Below are 17183 nucleotides of genomic sequence, written 5' to 3'. Positions count from 1 at the left end.
GGTTAACTAATTTTTGACAGAGGCAAGAATATACAATAGAAAAACTACACTTCAATAAAACTTTAAAAAGTGGGGGAAAAAAGATGTGGAATATATATACAATGGACTGCTACTCAGCCATAAAACAGAAATAATGCCACTTTCACCAACATGGATGGATCTAGTGATCATACTAAGTTAAGTCAGAGAAAGGCAAATATCATATGACATCATACGTGGAATGTAAAAATGATACAATTGAACTTATTTATAAAACAGAATAGATTCACAGACATAGGAAACAAACCTATGGTCACCAAAGGGAAAGGAGTGGGACAGGGGAGATAAATTCGAAATTTGGGATTAACAGATACACATGAGTATATACAAAATAAATAAGGATGCACAGCACAGGAGCTATATTCAGTATCTTGTCATACCTATAATAGAAAAGAATTTTTTTTGTTTTTTAGGGCCATACCTGCAGCACATGGAGGTTCCTGGGCTAGGGATCAAACTGGAGCTACAGCTGCTGGACTAGGCCACAGCCACAGCAATGCCAGATCCAAGCTACACCACAGCTCACCGCAATGCGGGATCCTTAACCCACTGAGTGAGGCCAGGGATCAAACCCGCAACCTCATGCTTCCTAGTTGGATTCGTTTCCACAGCACCACGACGGGAACTCAGGATAAGAATCTAAATAACAACATATAAATATATGTGTACAACTGAATCACTTTTTGTACACCTGAAACACTGTAAATCAACTATACTTCAATAATATCATAATGAAATTGAAAAAAAAGCTTAAAAACAGGTGACCTCAATGTGTAGAATATTGTAGATTTTTTTTTCATACATCAGAGATCAGCTACACTTTTGTATGGCCAAAGTAAATATGTATTTTGGAAGCAGATTTCTAATCTATAAAAGAAAAAAGTATTAAAAAAAAAAAAAGACAAAGTTGAGAGATCAGAAGGGGGAGCTCTCACCACCTATGAAGATAGCAGCACCCAACGGAAGCAAACTTTTTCTTGCCTGGAAAAAGCTTAGCCATTGAGAGACGGTTACAACTCAATGATAAGCCATAGACTCATAGTTAACTACAGCCCTCCCGGCTTGATTTTTCCTCTTTAAGAGTTCTTTCTCCTCTCCATTTTTTGCTGAAGACTTGAACATGGTCAACATGGTGGCAGACCCTGAATTTAATTCTTTACTTGTCTCAAATAAACCCATTCTTGCTGGAGAAATAACTAGTAGTCTGTTTTAGGTCAAACAGCTGCTACAAAAGTCTGTGTGAAGGTTTCTGTGTAGATAACAGTTTTCGATGATTTTTTTTTTATAGAGTATGTACTATTTTATAAATACAAACAATAATTAAAAATGATAATCAGTACATTCAATTGCATGATAAAGAATATTGCAAAGAATTTTAATTTGTAATAAAAGTATTAAGCAAAATAATGTTAATAAAATTTTTAAATAAAATATTTAAAACAATTTTAAAACACAGCAGGGCAGAAAATAGCATTATACACATTTTAACAGTTCCACGTTTTTGGAACCCAGGCTTTTAAATTTTGGAACCATTCACTTCTGGGCAAATAAAAGAATGCAAAGGAACAAATTCTTATGTAGAGTTACAACCTGGATAACTACTTTCCTACAGCTTTATTGCAGAGAAAATAAGTAATTTTTAAAAAATAAAAAAATCTAAACAATTCTTTGCTTACAAAGTATCCAAGAATTATACTAGAAAAACGTGTGCAAATTTAGGTATGCTTACAAATGTCATCATGTTCAGTGACTCGTCAGCCTAGATGTATACATATATATATATATATTTTACTAACCTTGGTTCTGTTACTATACACTTAAAAATGTAACCATATGAATAATTTAATTCAACAGGGCATCCATTTTGTTAGATACCAACCACCAGTAATAAGTCCACTAAAGAAAAGTAACACAATTAGCATTTTCAAACATCCCAAATTAATGAAATGACAATAGTGCAATTACAAAGTTTAATTTTAATCAAATCTGATGACAGGGTACTTTTGATTAATGGTTTTTAAAAAGATAAAGACGTTAAGCTATAGAATTCTATTTTATATAAAGTTATGAAAATCTTATTATCTTTACCTGGTACAAGTTAGAAATTCAGAATACTTTAAATATACTCAAACTGAGGTGCTACAGCCAAGTATCTATAAAGTGAGAATTTTGTGTACGAATTCAGGAAATTATTTACCTGTCTTTAAATTTTCCTGTTTGCTTCTGATCAGGCATGAGATAATTCTGGCCCAAAAGTGTGCTCTATAAATATAAGTAGAAAATTTCTGTGGAAAACCACCATGCTTTGTCAATGTTCTTATGTAGGAAGCAGGTAATTTTCCAGTTACAACTACAAAGTTACATAATAAAGGACTCAGAGGGCTAGTCAGTATGTCATTCAGTGATTTTTTTCCCTTTCTTTGAATCCCCAGATAATTTTTAACAAATTTACCTCTGTTTAAGGATTAAAACTAAGGCAGGCTTCTGTATACGTGTGTGTCTTAGTATTTTTATTTTGAATTTGTTAAATAGTTTATTTTATGATAATGGGCTATCAGAATCACCCACACAGTAACTGTTCTATAGTTGAAATTAGCTTTAACTATTAAAATTGTACACAAGGAAATTCGGGGTGTTGCAGTACTTGGTTGCAAATAACTTGCCATCTAGTGTTGGGTCAGAAAATGCTATTTCATTAGTGCTGAGGAAAGAGCCGAACATGAAGCAATTCCTAAAAAAGAGGAAAAGACAATTTAACAATGAAACCAATTTAACGTTTTGATTAAACATGAGCACAATTATATTTTAAAACAATCCAAATAAAAAAATTTCATCTCTTTAGATATTCTTTTTTTCTTTTTAGGGCCACACCCACAGCACATAGAAGTTTCCAGGCTAGGGGGACAAATCAGAGCTGCAACTGCCGGCATGGCCTATGTCACAGCCATAGCAATGCAGAGTTCAAGTTGTGTCTGCGACTACACCACAGCTTATGGCAACACCGGATCCTTTTTCTTATTTTTTGTCTTTTTTTGGTCTTTTCTAGGGCCACACCCAGGGCATATGGAGGTTCCCAGGCTAGGGGTCTACACCACAGCCACAGCAATGTGGGATCTGAGCCTCGTCTGCGACCTACACCACAGCTCACGGTGACCCTGGATCCTTAACCCACTGAGCGAGGCCAGGGATAGAACCTTCAACCTCATGGTTTCTAGTCAGATTCGTTAACCACTGAGCCACAACGGGAACTTCGACACCAGATCCTTAATCCACTGAGCGAGGCCAGGAGTCAAACCCACGTCCTTGAGGATAATAGTTGGGTTTGTTACTGCTGAGCCACGACGAGAACTCCTGTTCTTGCTGTTCTTTTAGAGTTTGAAATTACTTCAAAATAAAAAATTAAAGAACTGGATTCAATTAGAAGTTAAGATAAAAGCTTCTGGTAAACTTACTATGTAAATCAATACAAAGTATATTGCGCAATTTACTAGAATCTGAAGTAAAATATTGGTTTGATTAAATAGTTCTTATTGGAGTTCCCATTGTGGCTCAGCAGTAATGAACCCAACTAATATCCATGAGGATGTAGGTTTGATTCCTGGCTTTGCTCAGTGGGTTAAGGATCTTGTGTTACCATGAACCGTGGTGTAGATTGAAGCTGTGGTTCTGTCTGGTGTTGCTCTGGCTGTGGTGTAGGCCAGCAGCTGCTGCTCTGATTCGACCCCTAATCTGGGAACTTCCATATGCCACAGTGCAGCCCTAAAAGACAATAAGTAAATAAATAGTTCTTATTGTCTTTATGATTGGTATTAGCTATAGAAAGGACATTAGATGAGTGGGTTTGAGTCCTAAAACTCTGGCCTTTTACTTGCTAGCTCATCAGCATAAATTTGTACTAAAAGTCCTATCTATCAAATAAAAATCTTTATAGTCACCTTTTCTCATTGCTCCCCTAGTAAGGTATGTTTAGGTGACTAGGATTAGAGCCCAAGACTGGAGCCCCACAGTGTTCTTGGTGTTCTTAAAAAGTGTGTAGATCCCAAAGGCTTTTACAGTACAACTCAAAGTGTAGCCCTTGGTTTGGGCAAAGTGTAGTCATTGGTTTGTAATCTGTTATCTTAAATATATAAATTGGGAGAGAAGTGTTGTAAACTCATCTATCCAAGCTAGATTAAGTAATTCACAAGCAAACTCATTTGTCACATCAACTTTAAGTGCCAACATGCTGTGTTAGCTCAAAGTGTGCTAACAGGAGTTTTAAAATGGAGAATTTATATACCACTCATCCATTAAAAGTGTATAATTCTGTGGGTTTTAGACATTCAGAAAATTGTGCAGCCACCCGCAATATCTAATTCAAGAGCATTTTCATCACCCCAAAAGAAACCCTGTGCACACTATTAGTCACTTTGAAGTTACCCTTCCCTTAGCCCCTGGAAATCATTAGTCTACTTTCTATCTATGGATTTACATACCCTGGAGGTTCTTTATAAATGGTATCATATAATATGGGGTCTTTTGTGACTGGCTTCTTTTAGTTAACAGTGTTTTCAGGGTTTGACTATGTTGTAGTCTGTGTCATTCCTTTTCCTGGCTGAATTTCCCCATTGTACTACAGGGATATACCACATTATATTTATCTATTAATCATGAATTTGGTTGTTGACATTTTGGGGGGCTATTATGAATCTTCGTGTATAAGTTTTTATATGAACACATGCTTCATTTCTTTTGAGTATATATGTAGGAGAATTGCTGGGTCATATGATAAAAGATTAATTTCTTGACAAACTTCCAGATGTATTCCACAGAAGCTGCACCATTTTACATTCCTACCAACCACACACAAGGATTATAGTTTTCTCCACATCCTCACCAACACTTGTTCTTTTCCCCGTTTTTTTGATTAGTCATCCTAGGGGCTGTGAAATGGTATCTTGTGATGGTTTTGGTTTGTGATTTCCCTTATAGCTATGGATGTTAAGCATAGTTTCTCGTGCTTATCAGCCAATTGTTACTTGCGCTTTGGAAGAAAAGAAAAGAAATATATTGAAATCCTTTCCCTATTTTTGTTTTTTTTTTTTGTCTTTTTGCTATTTCTTGGGCCGCTCCTGCGGCATATGGAGGTTCCCAGGCTAGGGGTCGAATCGGAACTGTAGCCACTGGCCTACGCCAGAGCCACAGCAACGCGGGATCCGAGCCGCGTCTGCAGCCTACACCACAGCTCACAGCAACGCCCGATCCTTAACCCACTGAGCAAGGGCAGGGACTGAACCCGCAACCTCATGGTTCCTAGTTGGATTCGTTAACCACTGCGCCACGACGGGAACTCTCCCTTTCCCTATTTTTAAATTGGGTTATTTATCCTTTTTTTGGTTGTGGTGTAAGAGTTGTTTTATATATGCTGGACTTACTAGACTCTTATTAGATGAATGATTTGCAAATATTTTTTCCAATTCTGTGGGTTGTTTTGCTATTGCACTTTTACATTTAGTTATACTTGTGAGTTACAGCAAGTCTTTATTAATCATCTAGTCACACGTGGTAAACAACCGTGTACAATTTCTCTAATTCTTTTTTACATCTGTTGAATCTAATAAAAATTTAGGATTATATTTTCCATTTATTTTTTTCATTTCCTAGCAATTCATCTTTATTACAGTTTATTAATGGGTTGGTCTGTAAGAAATAAAACTAGTCTTTGACCACAGGCAGTTTGAAAAGCATTCAGACTTGGAATGTTGTGCCTGAAATTGACTATTAGTGTCTAATATTGTTTTCTTTTTCAGTGCCAGCTCTGCCTTAACCTGACTGGTACTTTTTACATAGAAATATCTCATTAACATCATTTCCTTTGGCTCATGACCTGGGAAAGGTTCTGGGACAGTTGATCTAGGTCTAATCCATTTTATTTCTTACCTGAGAGTATCTACCAGTCGTCTTGCAATGCGTTTTCTTCTTTTCAATCTGAAGACCCAGATCCTACTTATCCCACAGACTGCAGGTTCTGGTACATTTGAACATTGCCAAGCCCTATGACATTCTCTAGAGCTCAGGGATTCTGGTCCAGTTGGTTCGGACAGGACACGGAAGGCCTGCAATAACACACAGAAGCATCTAGAGCTAACAATACAGCTGAGTTCACATTTCTTTTTAAAAGCCATTCTTTAAACTTAAATATCTAAAATTAATCTTACTCTACCTTCACTAAAAATGCTAAAATTAGTAGATACTTCCTGAATTTCTTCCCATTTTACTCACACAATGCTTAACAACTGCAGTGGCGTGAAGATATTCCCACATCCTAGTGTATTATACCAATGTGTAACTTCCTTCTTTTATTGATTTCAAAAAATTATAAGTCAGAGCCTCACTATTAATAAAGGATATAAACTTCTCCCATTCTCTCCATCCTAAGATGTATATATGATATCCTAAAAAGCAGGTTAACACTAAAGAATATTTATGAATATAAACGATAACATTTGGTTGGTATTTCAGGGTTTTTTAGATTGAGGATGTTGACAAATTGTAGAGAGAGGACCTATGTATCCTTCACCCAATTTCCCCCAATGGTTACATCTTCCATAACTACACTATAATAACAAAACCAAGAAATTAACATGGGTACAATGTGTGTGTATAGTTCTATGACAATTCATCATACCTGAATATTCATTTCATCATTACTGCAATCAAAATACAGACTACCACATCATCATAAAGCTCTTCCTCTTGCTACCACTTCACAATCATACTCATTGTCCTTCCTCAACCATCCCTAAGCCCTAGGAATTGAATCTATTCTCCATCTCTATTATAATTCTGATATTTTGAGGATATCATATAGGGGGAGTCATACAGCATGTGACCTTTTAAGGATGGCTCTTTTTCACTCAGCACAATGCTCTTGATACCTGTCCAAGTTGTTGCATCTATCAATAGTTTGTTCCTTTGTTGCTTAGTAATACTCCACTGTATGGATGTACAAATTTGTTTCATCACTACCTACTGAAGGACCTGGATGTTCTAGCTTTTGTATAAAGCTACTATAAAATTTAGGTATGGGTTTTTGCATAGATATAAGCTTTCATTTCTGGGATAACTGCGCAGGTATATGGTTACTGGGTCAAACAATAAATATATGAATAGTTTTTTAAGAAACTGCCAAAATTTTCTTAGAATGGCTATTAACATTTTACATTCCCTCCAACAATGTATGAGAAATCTAGTTTCCCTTTATCCACACCAGGATTTGCTATTGTCACTATTTTTCACTGCAGCTGTTCTGATAAATGTATATTAAGTTTTAACTACCATCAAAAAAACTTTGCTTCTGAGAGCTGTTGCGGCAATACTTACATCAGACAAAAGAGACTTTAAAATAAAGACAGTTACAAGAGACAAAGAAGGTCATTACACAACAACAAAGGATCAAACTAAGAAGATATAAACCATAAATATATATGCACCTAACATAGGACTACCTCAATATAAAGGCAATTGCTAACATCCTTTTATGGATGTTAGCAATCATAGTGGGGGACTTTAACACCCCACTCACAGCAAAGGACAGAACATTTAGCAGAAAATCAACAAGACTTAAATGATATTAGACCAGATAGACGTTATAGGTATTTATAGAACATTCCATCTGAGAGCAGAAGAGTACACATTCTTCTCAAGTGCACAAGGAACATTCTCTAGCATAGATCACATATCAAGCCTCAATAACTTTAAGTGAAATCATATCAAGTATCTTTTCTGACCACAACACTATAAAACCAGAAATCAACAACAAAAAAATCTGCAAAAACTACAAACATACCTAGACTAAGCAGTATGCTACCGGACAACTAATGGTTCACCAAGGAAATCAAAACCTAGAGAAAAATGGTAATGAAGATACAATGACCCCCAAATCTATGGGATGCAGCAAAAGCAGTTCTAAGAGGGAAAAGTCATAGCAATACAAGCCTACCTCAGTAACAAGAAAAATCCCAAATAAACAACCTAAATTGACACCTAAAGCAACTCGAGAAAGAACAACAAACAAAGCCCAAAGTGAGTAGAAAGACAGCATAAAGATCAGAGCAGAAATAAACAAAAATGAGGAAAACAGCAAAGATCAATGAAACCAAAAGGTGGTTCTTTGAAAAGAGCAACAAAATTTATAAACCCTCAGCCAGATTCGTCAAGATAAAAAAGGGATGAGGCTCAAATCAATAAAATTAGAAATGAAAAAGGAGGAATTACAATGGACATCACAGAAATACAAAGGATCATAAGAGACTATTACAAGCAACTATATGCCAATAAAATGGACAACCTAGAAGAAATCAACAAATTCCTAGAAAGGTACAATTTTCCAAGACTGAACCAGGAAGAAACAGAAAACAGACAAGCACTGTGATTAAAAAACTTCCAACAAACAAAAAGTACAGGCCAGATGGCTTCACACATGAATTCTATCAAACATTTAGAAAAAGAGTTAACACATATCCCTCTGAAACTATTCAAAAAATTGCAGAGGAAGGAATACTCCCAAGTTCATTCCATGAGGCCACCATCACCCTGACACCAAAATCAAAGATACCACAAAAAAAAAAATTACAGGCAAATATCATTGATGAATACAGATGCAAAAAAAATCCTCACAAAATACTAGCAAACCAAATCCAACAATACATTAAAAGGATTATACACCATGATCAAGTGGGATTTATCCCAGGAATGCAAGATTTTTCAATATCCAGAAATCAATGTGATACACCATATTAACAAATTTCAAAATAAAAATCATATGATCATCACAATAGATACAGAAGCTTTTGCCAAAATTCAACACCCGTTTCTGATAAAAACCCTCCAGAAAGTGGGCACAGAGGGAACCCACCTCAATATAATAAAAACCATATATCACAAACTCACAGCTAACATAATTCTCAATGGCAAAAACCTAAAAGTATTTCCTCTAAGATCAGGAACAAGACAAGGATTTCCACTCTTACCACTGTTATTCAACATAGTTTTGGAAGTCCTAGCCATGGCAATCAGAAAAGAAAAAGAAATAAAAGGAATCCAAATTGGAAAGGAAGAGGTAAAACTATCACTGTTTGCGGATGATGTGATACTATACACAGAAAATCCTAGTGGCGGGGACGCTGGAAAGGGGGGGGGGGGGGGGGGGGGGGGGGGGGGGGGGGGGGGGGGGGGGGGAGTGATACTACTAAAAAAAAAAAAAAAAAAAAAAAAAAAAAGAAAATCCTATATACCTGAAAAGTGTTAGAGCTCATCAATGAATTCGGTAATGTTGCAGGATGCAAAATTAATTCACAGAAATCTACTGCATTTCTATATACTAACAATGAAAAGATCAGAAAGAGAAATTAGGGAAACAATCACATTTACCATCACATTAAAAAGAATAAAATTCCTAGGAATAAAACTACCTAAAGAGACAAAAGACCTGTATGCTGAAAACAATGAGATGCTAATGAAAGAAATCAAAGATGACACAAATAGATGGAACGACATACCATGCTCTCAGATGGGAAGAATCAATATTGCCAAAATGACTATACTACCCACAGAAATGTACAGATTCATTGTAATACCTATCAAATTACCAATGGTATTTTTCATAGAACAAAATACTGTTAAGTCTGTTTGGAAGCAGACAGAATACTTTAAAGTCTGTTTGGAAGTGCAAGAGACTGAGAAACACCAGAATAACCCAACCAAAAAATTGGCAGAAGACCTAAATAGACATCTCTCCAAAGAAGACATACACATGGCCAAAAAATCCATGAAAAGATCCTCAACATCACTAATTATTAGAGAAATATAAATCAAAAACTACTATGAGGTGCCACCAGCCAGAATGGCCACCATCAAAAAGTCTGCAAACAAGGGAGTTTCCCTTGTGGCTCAGCAGGTTACCATGAGGATGCAGGTTAGATTCTTGGTCTTGCTCAGTTGGTTAAGGATCCGGCATTGCGTGAGCTGTGTGGTGAAAGTTGCACATGTAGCTCAGATCCTGTGTTGCTGTGGCTGTGGTGTAGGCCAGCAGCTCCAGCTCCAATTCAACTCCTAGCTGAGGAACTTCCATATGCTGCAGGTGCAGCCCTAAAAAAACAAAAACAAAACAAAAAAAAGTCTGCAAACAATAAATGCTGGAGGGTGTGGAGAAAAAGAAAACCCTCTTACACTGTTGGTGGGAATGTAAACTGGTACAACCACTATGGAAAACAGTATGGAGGTTCCTCAAAAATCTAAAAATAGAACTATGCTATCTATGATCCAGCAATCCTACTCCTGAGCACCTATATGGAAAAAAACATAATAGAGAAATGGATCAAGAAGATTTGGAGCATATACACACTAGAATAAAACTGAGCCATAAAAACAAATGAAATAATGCCATTTGCAGCAACATGGATGGACCTAGAGATTATCAGACTAAGTGAAGTTAGACAGTGAAAGATAACATCATATGATGTCACTTATGTGGGGGAAAAAAAGGATACAAATGAACTTATTTGCAGAACAGAAACAGACTCACAGACTTTGAAAAAAAATTTATGGTTACCAAAGGGGTTAGTTCATGGGGGGAGAGAGGGACTGGGAGCTTGGGATTGGCATATGCACACTGCAGTATATGGAGGGATTAGCCAACAGGGACCTGCTCTATAGCACAAGGAACTCTATTAAATAGTCTATGATGATCTATATGAGAAAAGAATCTGAAAAAGAATGGATGTATGTACATGTATAACTGAATCACTTTGTTGACAGCAGAAATTATCATGACACTGTAAATCAACTACATTTCCATAAAACTTTAAAACATGAAAAAGGAAGGAGAAGGATCAGGATGGCAGAGGAGAAAGATGTGGTTCTCAACTTCTCCCACAAACACATCAAGAAAAACCCATCAACATGGAGAACAATTCACACAGAACATCTACTGAATGCTGGCAGAAGACTAGAAACCCTCCATATAACTGGGTAGAACAAAAGAAAAAAAAAAAAAAGAGAGAGAAAAAAAGGAATCAGGGCTGGTCTATCACTCCTGAGAGGGAGCTGTTTAAGAGGAAAGGAACCCACACCCTGGGAAGCCACCCTGATGGGGAGATCGGTTGAGGGGAGGGACCTCAAAAGTTGTGGAGAAAAGTGCAACAGCTGGATTGAGGAGGGCAAAGCAGAGTGAGTGAGAGATGCACAGATCATCTACACTGCTGCCCCCAGAAACCAGAGGCTGAGACACTCAGGTGGGAGCTGGGCACTTGAGACTCCAGAGGTCATTTCTGAGGACCAGGGTTGGCTGTATGGAGAGAGTCCAAGGGGCTGGGGAGCAGGACGCCACAGCCATGGGAACCTAGGCGGAGATCTGGGCCCACAGGAGAAGCAAGGCACCCTTGTTGGTGAGGGCAAACCACCACAGGAATATCTTTTCTTGCGTATGTGCAGACTCTCAGAGGGCAGGGTGCCTCTAGCACAGGCTATGGGTGGTAAGGTGCCACTTGCATGGGCTACAGGCAATGGGGCGTCTCTTATGTGGGCTATGGCAGAGGAGGGCTAAATGCGATGAAGCATCTCTTGTGTGGTCTACAGGCAGCAGGGGCACACCACAGCACTTATCTCAGACACCAGAGATGGGCATGGCCCACCACCACTAAGGGGCCTGTGAACAGGCACTACCTACAGCCCCAGTCACCTCTAAGGTCGGCAAAGAAAAGGGCACTGCAACCAAATACCACCCATTGTTGCTCTCCCTCCCCTGCAAATGTACCCACCCTGCTGCTGCCATTGCCAAACGCTTCAGGTGCCACCTACACCTGCCCAATCACAGTCATTTCCCAGGGCCCTGCAAGAAAGAGCAGCCTGCACCACCTTCCTTTGGGTTCTTACCACTGTCAAAGGCCTAGCACCAGGCCCTAGCTACTAGCCCTGCCCATTGCCTCCATCTCCCTGGAAGCATGTGCAGCAGCCTAAAAATAAATAGTAAGCCCTTACAAAATACCCAGGGATGCTCAGACATATAAATAGCCCTCCAAGACTATGTAGTTGTTTTCCCTGAACTCACAGAATAAGAAAAACATAAGCAAAATGAAGAAGATCAGGAACCATTCCCAGTTAAATGAACAGGAGAATTCACCTGAAGGAGCAAATAATGAAACAGACCTCTGCAGTCCAACAGACACCAAGATCAAAAAGGAGATAGTAAAAATAATGAAGGAATTAAGAACAAATATGAAGTAATTAAGAGCAGATATGAACGTAATGCAGATTACGTTAGAAAGTAATTAGAAAATATGAGGAGCCAAGAAAAATTAGAAAATTCATTTGCAGAAACACAAATTGAGTTAAAGACACAGAAAAGCAAAATGAATAATGCAGACGAATTACTGACTAGGAAGACAGAATCATGGAAATAACACATCAGAACAGCAGATGGAACAACAAATGAAAAAACGTGAAAGCAATGTAAGAGATCTATGGGATAATATAAAGTGGGTCAATCTAAAGATAATAAGGATTCCAGAAGAAGAAAAAGAAAAGGGGATTGAACATATATTTGAAGAAATTATGGCTGAAAACTTTCCAAATCTAAAGGCAACAGATATCAAAGTTCTCACTGTGGCTCAGAGGTAACAAACCTGACTAGAATCCATGATGACTTGGGTTCGATCTCTGGCCTGAGTGGCTTGAGGATCCAGTGTTGCCATGAGCTGTGGTGTAGGTCACAGACATGGCTCAGATTTGGCATGGCTGTGCCTGGCAGCTGCAACTCCAATTTGACCCCAAGCCTGGGAACTTCTGTATGTCGCAGGTGTGGCCCAAAAAAGACAAATAAATAAAAACAGGTATCAAGATACAGGAAGCACAGAGGGCCCCAAACAAGTTGAACCCAAAGAGGCCCACACCCAGACATGTTATAATAAAAATGGCAAAAGATAAAAAGAGGATTCTAAAGGTAGCAAGGAAAAACAAAGAGTTAATTAAAAGGGAACCCCCTAAAGGCCAGAAGAGAGTGGCAAGATATATAAAAATTTCTAAAAGGGAAAAATTTGCAGCCTAGAAAACTACCCAGCAAGAATCATTTAAATAGAAGGAGAAATAAAGAATTTCTCCAACAAACAAAAAGAGTACAATAATAAATACTAAATTCATTCTAAAAGAAATACGTATAGGGCTCCTCTAAATAAAAAAGAAGTAAGAAGAAATAGGATGGAGGAAATCACAGTTGGAAAGCAATCACTTAAATAAGCCAGTATACAGATCTAAAAGGGAAAAAAAAATTGTGAAAGTGACAATAAACACAAGGAACAGCAAAAGGACAAATATGAAAATGTTAAAAAAAGGACCTCAAAATAAAATGTGGGGAAGGAAAGTAAGAAAATCTAGACTCTTTTTTTTCTAGAATGTGTTTGAGCCTATATGAATATCAGGCTTAAGCAAGCAGATATGGGAAGGGGTTAACATACTTGAAAAACAGAGCAACCACAAATTAAAACCAAACATTATTCACAAAAAATAAAAAGAGGACACAAGCATAAAATAAAAGGAAATCATCCAACCAAAAAAAGGAAAAAAGGAAAAACATGGGATCAACTGGAAAACAAGGTTTAAAATGGCAATATATATATACATATGGGTTTTTTTTGTTTTATTTTTTTTTTAAGGGCTGCACCCACACCATATGGAGGTTCCCAGGCTAGGAGTTGAATCAGATCTACAGCTGCTGGCCTATGCCACAGCCACAGCAACACCAGATCAGCTCTGAGCCACGTCTGCGACCTACACCACAGCTCATGACAATGCCAGACCCTTAACCCACTGAGGCCAGGGATCAAACCCACAACCTCATGGTTCCTAGTTAGATTCCTTTCTTCTGTGCCACAATGGGAACTCCTATATTTATCGGTAATTATCTTAATGGTCAATGGACTGAATGCTCCAATCAAAAGACAGAGAGTGGCAGACTAGATAACAAAGAGTGGGCCAACAATACACTGTCTACAAGAGACTACCTTAGGGCAAAAGACACATATAAATTGAAAGTGAGGGGAAGGAAAAAGATATTTCATGCAAATGGAAAAGACAGGAAGACAGGATACTCATATCAGACAAACCAGACTTCAAAACAAAGGTCATAAAGAAATGACAAAGAAGGACACTATTTAATGATAAAAGGATCCATTCAAGAAGAGGACATTATAATAGTCAATATATATGCCCCTAATATAGGAGCACCCAGATACATATGACAAATTCTAACAGACATAAAAGGAAAAACTGATGGGAATACAATAGTAGGAGACTTCAATAACCCACTCACATCAATGGACAGATCCTCTGGACAGAAAATCAATACGGCAACAGAGATCCTAAATGGCACAATAAAAAAGTTAGACTTCGTTGACATTTTCAGGACATTACATCCAAAAAAAATCAGAATATACATTCTTTTCAACTGCACATGGAACATTCTCAAGGACTGACTGACTACATACTGGGGCACAAAACTAACCTCAACAAATTTAAGAGTATAGAAATTATTTCAAGTATTTTCTCTGACCACAATGGCATGAAACTAGAAATCAACCACAGGAAAAGAAATGAAAAAAAAAAAAAAAACTGACTACATGGAGACTAAATAACATGCTACTAAAAAACCAATACGTCAATGAGGAAATCAAAAGGGAAATTTAAAAATACCTTGAGACAAATGATAACGAAAAAACAACCATTCAAGGAGTTCCCTTCGTGGCTCAGTGGTTAATGAATCCAATTTGAGCTCTAGCCTGGCAACTTCCACATGCTGCACCTATAGCCCTAAAAAACACCCTCAAAAAACAAGTCAACAAATAACAAATGCTAGAGAGGGTGTGGAGAAAAGGGTACCCTCCTTCCTGTTGGTGGGAATGTAAATTGGTAAAACCACTATGGAAAACAGCATTAAAGTACCTTAGAAACTAAATATAGAACTACCACATGACCCAGCAATCCTACTCCTGGGCATATATCCAGACAAAACTTTTTCCACTGAAAAAGATATGGTACTCTCACAAACATCCTACGCTAATAAACTCACTCTTTGCCTGCCTTAAAAAAGAAAGAAAAAGACACATGCACTCCTTTATTTGTTGCAGCATTATTCACAATAGCCAAAACATGAAAACATCAACAGATGGATGGATGAAGAAAATGTGGTATACATACACAACGGAATACCACTCAGCCATAAAAAAGAACAAAATAATGCAATTTGCAGAAACATGGACGCAACTAGAGACTCTCATACTAAGTGAAGTCAGTCAGAGAAAGACAAATACCACATAGTATTACATATCTGGAATCTAATAAATGGCACAAATGAACTTATCTAAGGAAAACAAACAAACTCATGGACTTGAAGAACAGACTTGTGGTTGCCAAGGGGAAGGAGGAAGGAGTGGGGTGGATTGGGAGTTTGGGGTTAGTAGATGCAAACTATTGCATTTTGAGTGGATGAGCAATGAGATCCTACTGTACAGCACAGGGAACTATATTTAATCACTTGTGATGGAACATGACGAAGGATAATGTAAGAAAACGAATGTGTGTGTGTATCTATATATATGCATATATAGATACACACACGCATATATATGTGATACTGTGAGAATATATACACACATATATATGTGATAATGTGAGAAAAAGAATGTGTGTGTGTGTGTATATATATATATGCATCACACATATGCATATATATATGACTGGGTCACTTTGCTGTACAGCAGAAATTGACAGAACATTGTAAATCAAGTATAATAGAAAAAATAAAAATCTTCAAAAAAATAAAAAAGGAAACTTTGCTTCTAAAATGAGAATGAACAGAAGAATGTATGTATCAGTTAGTTGGCAATACAGATCCTCTGCAACTTATGAGGGGGTTTCAGCCTGATAAACATAGGTTGTAAGTTGAAAATGCATTTAATACCAAACCTCACTCACAGCTTAGCCTCACCTACCTTAAATGTGCTCAAAACATTAGACTACAGTTTGGCAAAATCACCTAACACAAAGTTTGAAGTGTTGAATATCTCTTGTAATTTATTGAATGTGGTACTGAAAGTGAGAAAGAAAATAATCATATGGGTAGTGAATGGTTCTAAGTGTGTTGGCTGTTTGCTCTTGTGATGGCCTGGCTCATCTCTGCAGCTTCCCAGTATCACAAGAAGAAATGTATATGGCCAACCTGGGAAGAGAACAGAACTCAAAATTCAAAGTATGTTTTCTACTGAACATGTATGTCTTTCACACCATCCTCAAGTCAAAAATTTGTCAATTAAACCCTCATAAATCAGGAACAATCTGTATTTACCTATTATCACTACATATAGAGTCTACTTAAGATCAAAGAAAGAAAAGGCCAAATGGATCAATTTTATAGCTTATTAATACAAACCAACTACTTTTCTCTCCATTGTCTGATAAATATACAAGAGACTATATATGTGTAAATATAGTAGATGAAAAGCAGAAAAAAAAGAAAGGAAAATACAAAAGAGAAAGAAACATGATAGAAATGAGGGCAGGGAAAAGACACTCACAAAAAGCTGTAAGACAAATTTATGTTAGCATCATTTCAAGATGTATTGAGGTAGTAGTGGTTAAGGATTTGGTGTTGTCACTACTGTGGCTCAAGTTCAATCCCTGGCCTGGGAACTTCCACATACCATGGGTGTAGCCAAAAAGAAGAAAACAAGAAAAGCTGCATCACTAACAACAACTGAGTTCCCATTATGGCTCAGCAGAAACGAATCTGACTAGGAACCATGAGGTTGTGGGTTCTATCCCTGGCCTCACTCAGTGGGTTAAGGATCTGGTGTTGCCGTGAATTATGGCGTAGGTAGCAGACAGAGCTTGGATCCTGTGTTGCTGTGGCTGTGACACAAGCCAGCAGTTGTAGCTCTGGTTCTAGCCTGGGAACCTCCATATGCCGTAGGTGCAGCCCTAAAAAACAAAAAAAAAACACAAAAAACAAAAAACTAACAACAACAACAAATATGTGTTGAGGCAGTTTCATATTTTTAAAAGAAAGGAGACATAGTGTGGGATAGTATCAATTCAGGAAAAAAGAACACATTTGA

General features: G+C 37.4%; 1 protein-coding gene across 1 annotated transcript in view; it reads right to left on the bottom strand.

Annotated features, from left to right (window-relative positions):
• The window catches only part of ESCO2 (establishment of sister chromatid cohesion N-acetyltransferase 2), a 37602-nt gene continuing 21817 nt past the window's right edge, over positions 1399–17183 (bottom strand). The window contains 2 exon segments of the mRNA XM_021074432.1: positions 1399–2770; positions 5959–6134. Of these exon segments, the coding sequence (XP_020930091.1) occupies positions 2638–2770; positions 5959–6134 (309 nt within the window). The 3' untranslated portion in view covers positions 1399–2637.

The sequence above is a fragment of the Sus scrofa genome, chromosome 14, assembly GCF_000003025.6.
Source record: "Sus scrofa isolate TJ Tabasco breed Duroc chromosome 14, Sscrofa11.1, whole genome shotgun sequence".
Classification (NCBI taxonomy): domain Eukaryota; kingdom Metazoa; phylum Chordata; class Mammalia; order Artiodactyla; family Suidae; genus Sus; species Sus scrofa.
This window is presented reverse-complemented; position numbering and strand designations above follow the sequence as displayed.